The sequence below is a fragment of the Mauremys mutica genome, chromosome 10, assembly GCF_020497125.1.
Source record: "Mauremys mutica isolate MM-2020 ecotype Southern chromosome 10, ASM2049712v1, whole genome shotgun sequence".
Lineage (NCBI taxonomy): Eukaryota > Metazoa > Chordata > Testudines > Geoemydidae > Mauremys > Mauremys mutica.
The window spans coordinates 17,878,553-17,889,906 of record NC_059081.1 but is presented as its reverse complement, the minus strand read 5'-3'; the positions used below and the strand labels follow the sequence as shown (position 1 = coordinate 17,889,906).

Here is an 11,354-nt window from a genome sequence, read left to right as displayed (position 1 = left end):
TTCTCTAATACAGGTAGAAATACACTCACCAAAGAATAAAATATAAACATAACATTGAAAATTTAAAGTCACTTAAGAACTTTTGAGAATTTTACCTTAAGTAACTTAGGAGCCAAAGTCTCAGTTTCAAAAGGGACTTAAACACACAGGAGCCAAAATCCCATTGACTTTCAATAAGTCCCAGGAGAGTTTTAGGCTCCTAAATGCACAAGTCTCTTTTGAAAATAGGATTTAGGAGGATGTCATTTAAGCAATTTTGAAAAATTTACCTTTAGTAACCTAGGTGTCTGTTCTCACCACCTCCAGGAGCAGTGTGCACTATTGCCAATCACCAACATTTAAAAATCATGATCTAGGCCTCCAACAACCATGAGTCACAATCATTAAGTTAATAAATTTTGCCTTCTGCTTTCTAAGCCTTTATAATTCTCTGCTCATAGTGTCAGTTTTCTCTCTGCTTTAAGTGAAAGCTGAGATTCTCATGTAATCACTTGACTCTTAGAACTGAGGCACTAAACACCAAGTATCTCAAGGGCTGGCAAAGTTGACAGTGCAGGACAATTCAGAAGTAACTGACTATAGATTAGTTCCATCATTCAAGCAAAGTAAAATGCAAACTGTAAATTAATGATCTGTAAAAGGAAAAGTAATTTAGATGTACAAAGCAGACTTTCTTCAACTTTTTACTTTAGGAGCAGGAGGATGCTTCACAGCATGGCAGGGAAGTCAAAATGCAAAACAGGATTTAGAAGCCTGTGGCAAAACTTTGCAGGATCATGACATTGTTACTTCATCAATCCTGCAGTTCCCTGTTAGTCTTCCATAGCTGCAGAAGTTATGCAAGTTTTCAGTTTTAATCATCGGAAGTATTGAAAATGTAAAGATTTTTTCTCCTTTTAAAGTGTCACACAACTACTAACAATGAAATTAAAGTGGTTTTTTGGTGATATACATTGGGTGCCATTTTGCTAGCATACATAAACTGAAAGTTCTGACATGAACCAATATGGGCGGGAAGGTCTTGCAGGATCCTATATACATCTCTGCAGGAATTCCATATAAATAAAATCCGGTAGAAAGCAGGAATTAGGGGTGACAGTGACTAACTGGCTTCCTGTCTCCCTTCCTCCTCCTCCCAGCCCACGCATTTACTTTATGATAGATTCCAAGTTGTGTAAGCACGGAAAATGCTAGAACCATTCTGCTGCTCATTGAGAAACCTGTGATAACTGCTGCATTGTATTTAAGCATATAAAGTGCATGCAGAATCAACAGCTATCCACACCAGTTGTCTTTTCTAATTGTAACACAGGCTAAACTCATCTAATAGTTCAGTTACCACAAATTGCACCATAATCACCCTTGCTTTTTGAATTTATTGCAGAATTGTTTCATAATGTACATTTTAATTTTTTAAACATCTTTAGTCCTCATTGTGTGATGAGCATTTGGACTGTTAACTATAACCAGACGAAGTGGGATTTGCCAGTTTGTAGAAAACTTAGTGAACTGCCCTATTTATCTAGCTCAGTGAGGTGTTACCACTGACATGTGATGGTGCTTTTGATATCAGCCCTGTAAGTTATTTCACTGTGGGTTGCTTAAGCAGTAACATACTTATTTGCATTGTTGTTAGCATAGAACAGTGATTTTCAACTAGGGTGACCAGATAGCAATCATGAAAAATCGGGATGGGGTCGGGGGTAATAGCATCTATATAAGTCCCAAATATCAGGACATCTGGTCACCCTATTTTTAACCCATCAGCACACTGCTGAGGCCCATGTGACATCGTCAGGGGTAGACAGGTGGTATATATATAGAGTGGATGCAGCCCATACTACACAGATTGTTGCATATACGGCCCACAATGGTAAGTAGATTGAGAATCATTGGTAGAGTGGATAGTGGGTTATGTAGCGGAACTATCTGCTAGCAAAATTTGATAGGGAAATATATTGGGGAGGGGATGTATTTAATAAAGCAGAACTGCTTCCTGGTGATAAGAACCCTAAATACCTTGGTTAATACAAAAGTCTGCAACACAATGAAAATTTAGGGGCAGTATAAAAAACTGAATTCAACAGCAAAAAGCCAACAAGATATAGTGACTTGGAGAAGCAGAGCCACCACATGATTCTAGGTTTATAAACATAATTCAGACCTAAACTGTCGTATAGAACACTGGGAATTGAGCAGAGTAGCTCAGAATGGATGAAACTATTAGATTGAGGTGGAAGCTATATTTTAGCTTAGAACAAAAATCCAGGGCTTTGGAGCTGTGCTCCGGCTCCGCTCCAGCTCCAGGCAAAAGCCTGCTGCTCCGCACTCCAGCTCCGGGCTCCACTCCAAAGCCCTGCAAAAATCTTTAGCCCACATTAGGAAACCAAAGTTTCAGATATATTATTGGCCACAATGTTGTGTACAATACAAAATTTATAGAACATTTAATATCAGAATTTCTCCTTGAAAAGGGAATTAAAGTGATTTATGTCCATAATTTTACCTACTGAAAAAAATTACTCATCTAGTGATGCTTGTTCTCAGGGTTTATATATATTTAAAATTCCATAGATTGGAGCCAAAAATTATATACACCATCTGTCAAAAGAAAGCAGTTTAGCAGATTCTCTCACTTTACTGGGCAGTCTCAGAAGACAACGTAATGAACATTTCCCCTACACCTGTGCTGACACTTAGATATTATTTCAGTGCCATCAGTAATCTGAAGGGGATGTTTTGCAAAATGGAAGTAGCTGGCAGAATTGAAGTTTGTAACAGGTTACAAAAATAAAACTTATAAAACCAACTTTTTCTTCAAAACTATATTTTAAAGTGTTTGACTTAATTGAATCTACCCAGTTTTCTCACTTTAAAGTCTCTCAGTAAAATCATTTTAGATTCTTGTCACAAAATCTGCTAAACAAGTAAATTGTTCCTTCTACCACTTTTATTAATATTTTCTATTATGTATCACACAAGAGTGGGAGAACATTATGCCACCGTAATAATCCTAACTTCACACTCATTTCCCAAAGTCCAAATAATTCAGTCCCATTTTACAGAACATAGATTGATCCTTATGCAAAGTCCTTGGAAACTAGAGCACCTTCTCATTACATTATCTTACAATTATCTGTCCTATGACCTAAAGTGAGGTATACATAGTTCCAGGATATATAATAATTGCCTCTTCGGGTTAGGGCAGTCTTCAAAAAGGCTGCAAAATAAAGATGAGCTTTAATTTAGCATGAAATAATTGCCAGATACCACTTATACTAAATAATAATGGACAGGGGTGATCTAGAGCAAGCAGTATGTATTAGAGTAGAAATGTTATATTTTTCAACAAAATTCTCACATTCCCCACATTCTTGCAACAACAGCTGCTGCACTGAGTAACTTGTTAAAAATAAGAGGATTAGAATATTCTAGTAACCCCTAGATGTTTTAATATTTAGAAAAACTAAGCATTGTAAGAATAGCCTCAAACAGGGAGAGCATTAAACATACTGATATAAACCTGTTAAAATACCTGATGCTTTGGTGACATCTGAAATTGTTTTAGCATCTGTTATTCAAAGAAAATTTCAAAGCTTTAGAATCTTTGTTGCTTAAATGTTAGTTTGTTGCTATTTCCTAGTGAGTATATAAAATGTTTAAAGTCAAATTTCACCCACTGCGTTAGATACTACAGCACACGGATAAAGGAAAGCATTGGAAATTCAGAGGCCTTGTCTACACACAGACATTGTAGAGCTTTAACTACACCTGTAGCTTATGGGAAAGGAAATAAGAGACTAGTATAAGGCAACTTTACACCAATATAACTGCAGCCATATTAGGGGTTGTACCAGGAAAATTATACTGCTAAAAAAAAAATCTATCCTTAACTGGCAATTATACTGGTACAAGAGCTGTATATATACCAAGGCAAAGGGTCGGGCAGTAGTAGTAAGCCCAAAATAAAGCATACAAGTTATCCAACGACACCTGGATATGATGCACCAGACATTCTTGAAGTGGTTGTAGTATAGCTATATGATTCACTAAAAAAAAAGGAAACTTTTAAATCAAGTTTCTTGGACTTTTTAATTCAAAACCCACCAGTCCCTGCATTATGTGTATCACTACTGAGTTAATTTTTCATTTAGGCTGTAACAACTTTTTAAAGTTTGAGCTATCTTGAGTAAAAGCAACATTATGTATTGTCATTCCAATCTCATTAGAATCATTGGCAGAGGGAATCAGTGTAGTTTATTCTATTTTACAAAGATCCCATTAGAGCAACTGGGATGCCACATCCATATAAAAGGCAATTAAAATGACTCAGTGATCAGACAATTCTTTAAGGTGGTGAGGGAAAGTAATTCAGATGAAGATCAAAGGGAAATTGGAAACAAAATGATCAAATATAAACTGCCCCCAACAGGGAAGGCTTCTGAGCAGCCCTTAAGATAATCAGAGTGACTCCATAGGACATCTTTAGTAAGGGACTTTTATGAGCAAGGAGCTACCAGCTACAATTGTAGGAATATGGGAAAAGTAAGTAGTCCAGTACAAGTAGACACTTGTATTTATAACATTCAGTGTCTGGGAACCAATTACAGCTGACTGATTTAGTCAGCTTCAGTACTCATAGAAGACTTGAGAGGAGCAAGGGAATAACAGCTCTCTCCCCGTAGAACTGCTTGGAATGCCAGCATGCTTGTAATTCTGCTTTGCTGGAGGAAGTATAATTTTAAAACCATGAATAAGTATATTTCAAATTACAGATAAAATAAGCTATAATACTCCTAAGACAGTCCCACAAGGCCTTGAAGGTACTTAATTAAGCTTTACACACTTATTACATGAACAATACATATTTTGATATGGAAAAAAGAATTAAAAGTTCCCATTTGGTTCATATCAAATGAAAAGTAGGTACTGCACTTTTTTTTTTTGAAAGATGCATCTAAGTTATAAAACATGCTTTTCTGAAGTTCTCCGACTACGAATTTCTGCTGAGTTAGAAATTACTGTGAAAAAAGTTAGAAGTTAAACTATGTTACTTTTCAAAATTCAAAAGTGCTTAGTTTACATTTGAAAAACCATGAATGTTTTGTCATCAAATCCAAGGGGATTTTTCATAATTATACAAGCAAAACTGGCAACATAACTATAGGAAATGGGACTGTATTTCTGCCCAGTAGTGAGAGTGGTGAGGTAAGGAACTTTATTAATAAATAGCTTTTACATAAGTTGTCCTTGAAAAAGACAAGTGAAGTTTTAATCTCATAAAAGGGCTGTCTTAAAATTACAACTGGCTATTTTAACACAAAACATTTATCTACAATGAGCAGAAAGGATATACAGCACTTCAATTTTAACCAAATACCAAAAGTACTAGACCACAGCAAGATACAGTACATTGTCTAGAGTACTTTAATGCAGTACTTCCACCATTAGCAATGAGACTAAAGATTCAACGTACAGTAGAATTTCAATAATCCACACACTTAACATATCACAAAAATGATGAGATTTAATAGCTGAGCACTGTAGTGAGGTTTCAGAATTAAGACTTCATTTTTACAAAATACATAGTGTATTTTCTATTAAATTCACTCAAAACAGTAACAAAACTATAATCAAAGTGAAGAAAGTACACTGTGGAGTATTAGCTTTTTTATTGCATTTATTCATTCACTTATGGGACCAATGCTGATCCCGTAAACAGTTGGAACACGCTGTAAATCAAAGTTCTGTAATTTGCAATGGGTTTCAGTCAGTGTGAATTAGTGATATTTTGCTGTTCCCCATCCTCCATATCAACTCTAATCTCAGAGACCAAGACTTCAGTACAGAGATTTACATATTTACACAATTGTAATGCAAACTAAAAATAATCTTATTTGTAGATATTCTTTACAAAGAAATTGAAATCACGGTTTCTCATTAACCTAGAATAGCAACCCTTTGTCAATGTAATTTCACAACCCCCTGGAATCAACGTGAACGACCTGTGTAAGTCATCACCTTAAGTGAAGATCTCTGGCCTTTTTCATTTGTTTTTGACCATTGCCAGTTACCTGCCTGGCACTTCTTCTCCAAGTTATAACATTAGATGCTATATTTATAGTACAATATATTGCTGTATCCACATTGGATGCATAAGATGCATTTCATGGCACAGCTATTTAACAGGCTTACAAGCAAATATTGTGATACTTTGTAAAGAGTATTTTAACACATTTTACTATTTTATCTTCTATTTCTGCATACTAGTTCAGGACAGTTTACATTGCTTACATTTGTCAACAATTCTTCAGTCTTAGTGCTGAGGTGGAGAGGAGAGACTATTAAAAGGGTTAGAACATATCCAACAATGCGAAACAAGTGTAATAATGCTGAAGTACATTTTTCTGAATGTAAAAAAATTCAAAGCAGTTAAGGGTAAAGTTTTGTATCCTGTATATCCATGGGCAAAGGCTAAATGTGGACCTAGTCACATTCTGTTTTTCAATTTAAAATATTTAGATGTAAAAAGTAGTGTCCATTGTTCAAATAAAACTTAGTTACAAGCTTTTGCATTACTGGAAACTGAGTATTACATAGTAATTGATATACCTGTAGTTACATAATATAGCAACTACAAACTCGTAGGTACTGAACAATTTTGTAGTTTAAAGCACTTCATTTAATAATGGAACTAAAGGGCTAAGCTTCAGATTAAAATTCTGAAGTGTTTACAACCAGTTACACTGAGTACTAACTGCATGTGCAGGTGATTTAGGAAAACTTCACTTGTATATTAAAAAAAACAAAAACAAAACAGTCACTAGGAACCAGCTTTTGCTACCTTATACTGAATATATGTTGAATTCATTCATAGCTTATTAATGATTTTAAGCACAACCATAAAATTAGTTAATTGTCAGCTGGTAAAACGGAACTGTAGTATTGGTTTTCAACAAAAATGATGTATACACATTCAAGTCTCACTTCTTCTAAAAAGGCAGAAGACTGTGCAAACAGTACACAAGCCATATGACGACGCTTGCAGACAAAGTGTATACTAGTGGTTTAATTGGAGAATGATTTTTCACAGAGCTAAAAACAAAATAAGTAACCTCCAATTTTGTAACTAATCACAAGTACAATGCACAGAGAATCAGTGGTAACTATTTTATTGTTGGAATATAAAGGAAGGTTGGGATATCATAGTTTTACTCTTATTTATTGTGAAGACTGCATTCTCACCTGTAAAAGAAATATGGCATCACACACAAATACACTTTTTGGAATTCAGAACATGTCTGTTATTCTGAAATGGTAATGGAAACAGTGATCCCTGTTTACTATTAAAATAACTTATAATATTAAAGTTTAAAAAACAACTTACTAATTTTTCACTATAAGTTTTTATGAACTTCAGTTCTTAACTCACATTAATCTACGTAATCATTAAGTAACAGCTCTGCCTATATTACTGCATCAAGCCAATAAACATTTAAATGCACTTCACATCAAGATTATGTAAACTTTATTCTTTTTTCCTTCAGAAAGCTTGGGGCGCATTTCAGCAGTCAGTCTGGCCACAGTCAGAAAACTGAGGCCCAAACTCCTTTATTGCCTCATTGGTGATGCTCTCCTATGGATGACCATACATGGTACTAGATTACCCAGTCTAGTGAAGTGCCCTTTTAAGCAGCTTCCAATAAGGCCTACAGTTCAAGATAAACACGACAAAGCGTCACTTTTGTTTAGATTACTGATGGACTCTGACACAAGATAAAATAAAGTTATGTATATTTTGTTATACTTACAAGCAGCTCCAATCCTGAGTATTTATGGTATATCTAAACATACAAAAATGTATGTACATTTTTCTCCACTTTCTTGTAAACAGTTGTCAGTATACTGTTTTTAATCCCTTTATCTTTGAAACATGCAAATCATACATACAGTATAAATACACAAGGAAACAATTACACTCATTCAAAAGCTAAGCAACAAAAATGGTGGCTGCAGTATTCAAAATTATAAATAATCAATGCTTGAGGCATCCTAGACACCTAAAAGCAGATGATCATTCTACTGTTCTTAGCTGCAGTTGTAGAAATACTGAGATTTTTGCACCTTCCATGCTATTACAGTATTTATAACACTATTGTATGTGGAGATAAAGACTTGTTTACTATACCTCTTCTTTTCAGAGTGAAGGATAAAGCAGCACTTACATATAATGAAACCATGGCAACAACAGCTGGTGTTGCTACTGCTAGATTAGGAAGTTTTCCATTCTAACGATTCTTAAATTAAAAAAGTAAAGAAAAGTGACCTAAACAATTGATTACATGTTCATTCCTTGGGCACTTAACAGCGAATCCAGCATGTCGAATGTATCTTTGTAGTCCATATGCTGGCTGTTTGTACTGTACTCGTGATTGGCATCAGGACCGTTCTCCACTGGCTTCTTGTCCAGTTTCACGAGGGTGCTGAGATGTCCGTAGCCCACCTGGTATGTGACAGGGGGAGGAGGGGGTAAGGGAAGGTTAAAAACAGAGTTGTGAGAGGATACATACTGCTTAACAGAGGAGGAAGAACTAGATGAACTACCTGAACTTTTGGAACTTTTGCTCAATTTGGAGTGGTGGTTGTGAGAAGCATCATTGCTGTGCAACTTCTTTCTTGAAGAGCCGGAACTAGAGGAATTACCATCACTACTCAGGCCAACAGGACTCCTCAAAACAGTTGGTGTTATTCCATCAGTGCTATGTTTACTGCCGCCACTACTACTGCCACCACTATGTGAATGCTTGTGACTGCTACTATGATGGCGATTTGAAGAATGTTCTTTGTGCTTTTCTTTATGGTCTTTGCTAACATGTGGACTTGAGTGTTTGCTTTTTCCACTGCCCTCATCTGATGAACTGTGTCTTTCTGAAGAAACTTTAATTTTCATTTTCAGATCTTCTTTACTGGAACTCTTTTCTGTAGGTGGGATTGGTATTCGCAGTTTGAGTGATCCACCCTTTTCTTTTTTATCAGACACATGTTTTTCTGGTTTCTCAGCATTTGCAACAGGAATTTTCATTTTAATAGGGGAAGTAACAGAACTGCTACTGGCTGCTTGTGGTTGGATGTGCTTTTTATGTTGCTGGTCTACTTGGGTAGCTACATAATGTTCCCTTACATCCAGTTCAAGGGTTTCTAGTTTGCGTTTCTCTCTGTATTTATCCAAGGACATTTTCTGAGGAATTATAGGAGCAGCAACCTGTCCATGGTGTTTGTTTCCTGACTTGTGAGCATAGTCTTGTTTACCAGTGGAATGCTCAGTAAGTTTGTCAGATCTGTGATGTAACCCAGAATGCAATTGTACAGAAGTTCCTGGTTGGAAGTTCAGATTATACTGACTACCAGGTAACGCGGTTTCCTGTTTCTGAGAATATATTTGTTCGGTCCTTGTTTGTTCTTGATGTTGAGGCCATTCCTGGTGTGATGTCAAACTATATGAGGTACTCGGCATTCCTGTAGCTAATATTGCCAAGTTTTCAGGTGCATGACTGTGTTGAACAGACATACTCCCTGAGTTCAGAGGTACTGGTGCAGGAAAGGTTGACGTCGATGATTTTTGGAAGCTTGTGTTGGCAGATACACCAGTAACAGTATCCACCAAAATTGAATTCTGGACCAAAGATGAACCAAGAAGAGAATTCTCAGATGCCTGTCCATCTCCTTTCGGTTTCTTAGCAGCCTGATTAGCCTATATGAAAAGGAAAAAAAGAGTAAGGACAAACTCAGAAAGTACCTACAAATAAACAGTTACCTAACATATCTCAAAACTGGATAAAATAAGGTGGATTTCATAGTTTCATTTTTTTTTAAATTTAAGTTACCATAATAGGGAACTGCAGAGGGACATACAATTATGAACATACTGCCAGGGAAAAGTTCAGGAAGTGGAGAATCTTACTTTTAGGTTTGTGGCAGTTATGTCCTATGGCAAATTACTTAGGCAACAAGTTCTTACCCTCCAATTACGAATCCTCTTCAGTCTGCTAGGCGTTTTCTCTAGTATTTGCAGAAACTCGTGTGTGAGCTCTGGGGGAAAAAACCCAAAAGCCTCTTTTCACACTTGAATCAGTAACAGAATCTATGGTCTTGTCTACTCAGTCAGCTAGTACAGGCAAGCCATGGTGTACATTTACACAACCCCAGCTTGCCACACAGGAACTGGCTGTGTGGACCCTGCTACCACTGTACATCAAAATACACTACAGAACTTACCCTCTTGCATCTTTTCAGTAATAGCGCACAATCTTAAATCTTAAACCTTAAAACCTTAATTTAGTTTAATATCCCTCTTGGAGGTGTTAGCCACTGTGGAAACAGAGTAAATCATTCATTAGTGATATCCCAAGGGCTGTAACTATCCCACCTTGCAGGGTCCTAGAGTCTGGGCTCCAGTGCGAGCCAGAAGTCTACACTGTAATTAAAAAGCCCTGCAGCGGGTCTCTAACTGCAGTGTAGACATACCCTTAGAGGCCAGGGTAGAAGTAATCAGTAATAGGTATGAAGGGGTGTAGTCTAGTATGTGCGGGGGGGAAGTTACTTTGAGAGGCCTCCTGGGAGAGCCCCCCCCCCCCCCCCTTGAACAGAGAGCCTGTGACACACAGCAAGCACAGGAACTGAGTGACCTGCCAAGGGCAGGGGAATTTGGCAGGGAAGGAAGGAGTCCAAGAGATTTAACAAATAGAAAGTCACCAAGTTCAAGAAAACTCACAAAATAAAGAAAACCCAATACACCTAACAAACATATCCTAAACTTAGGCAACTCTAAGCTGCCCCAAGAGTAAAAATACTAGCAGAAAAACAGCAGAAGGCTGGCCGCTACCCACATTATTGCACTAAGTGCAACATGTAATACCATCTGCCTCATGGACAGGTGGCATACGCGTGCATGCAGTGCAAGCTACTCATGGCCCTGAGACAGAGTATGTGCACTTGAGGCCAGAATGACTGAACTGGATGTACAGAGAGAGAGACAGAGCTATACAGAGGAGACTTTCAGGGACATAGTGGAGTACTCCTACCTCTTGTCCGACAGCCCCAGTGCTGTTAAGGAGGATGAAAGTCTCAGGTCATGAGACCATCACACTAGAGCAAAAGGAAATGATCTCATAGTTGGGACCCACCTTTCAGATGATGGCATGATATCCTCTCACATTGAGGATATCCCTCCGGAGGCCGGGAACCAAGTTACTAGGAAGAGATAGGCAACAGTAATGGGGGACTTGATTATTAGAAATGTAGATACTTGGGTTTCTGATGACTCGGAGAACTGCATGGTGAATTGCCTTCCGAGT

At 37.2% G+C, this 11,354-nt stretch overlaps 1 protein-coding gene across 5 annotated transcripts in view; it reads right to left on the bottom strand.

The window, feature by feature from the left end:
• Positions 1–7,203: 7,203 nt before the first annotated feature.
• Positions 7,204–11,354, bottom strand: part of CCNT2 (cyclin T2) — a 41,400-nt gene continuing 37,249 nt past the window's right edge. For 3 of the 5 annotated variants that reach the window (XM_045032480.1, XM_045032481.1, XM_045032484.1), the window contains 2 exons: positions 10,019–10,089; positions 7,204–9,751 (listed from right to left, as the gene is read on the bottom strand). In XM_045032480.1, the coding sequence (XP_044888415.1) occupies positions 8,339–9,751; positions 10,019–10,089 (1,484 nt within the window). In that variant the 3' untranslated portion in view covers positions 7,204–8,338. The remainder of the gene's footprint in view (positions 9,752–10,018; positions 10,090–11,354) is intronic. The other 2 variants (XM_045032482.1, XM_045032483.1) reach the window with 1 other exon arrangement.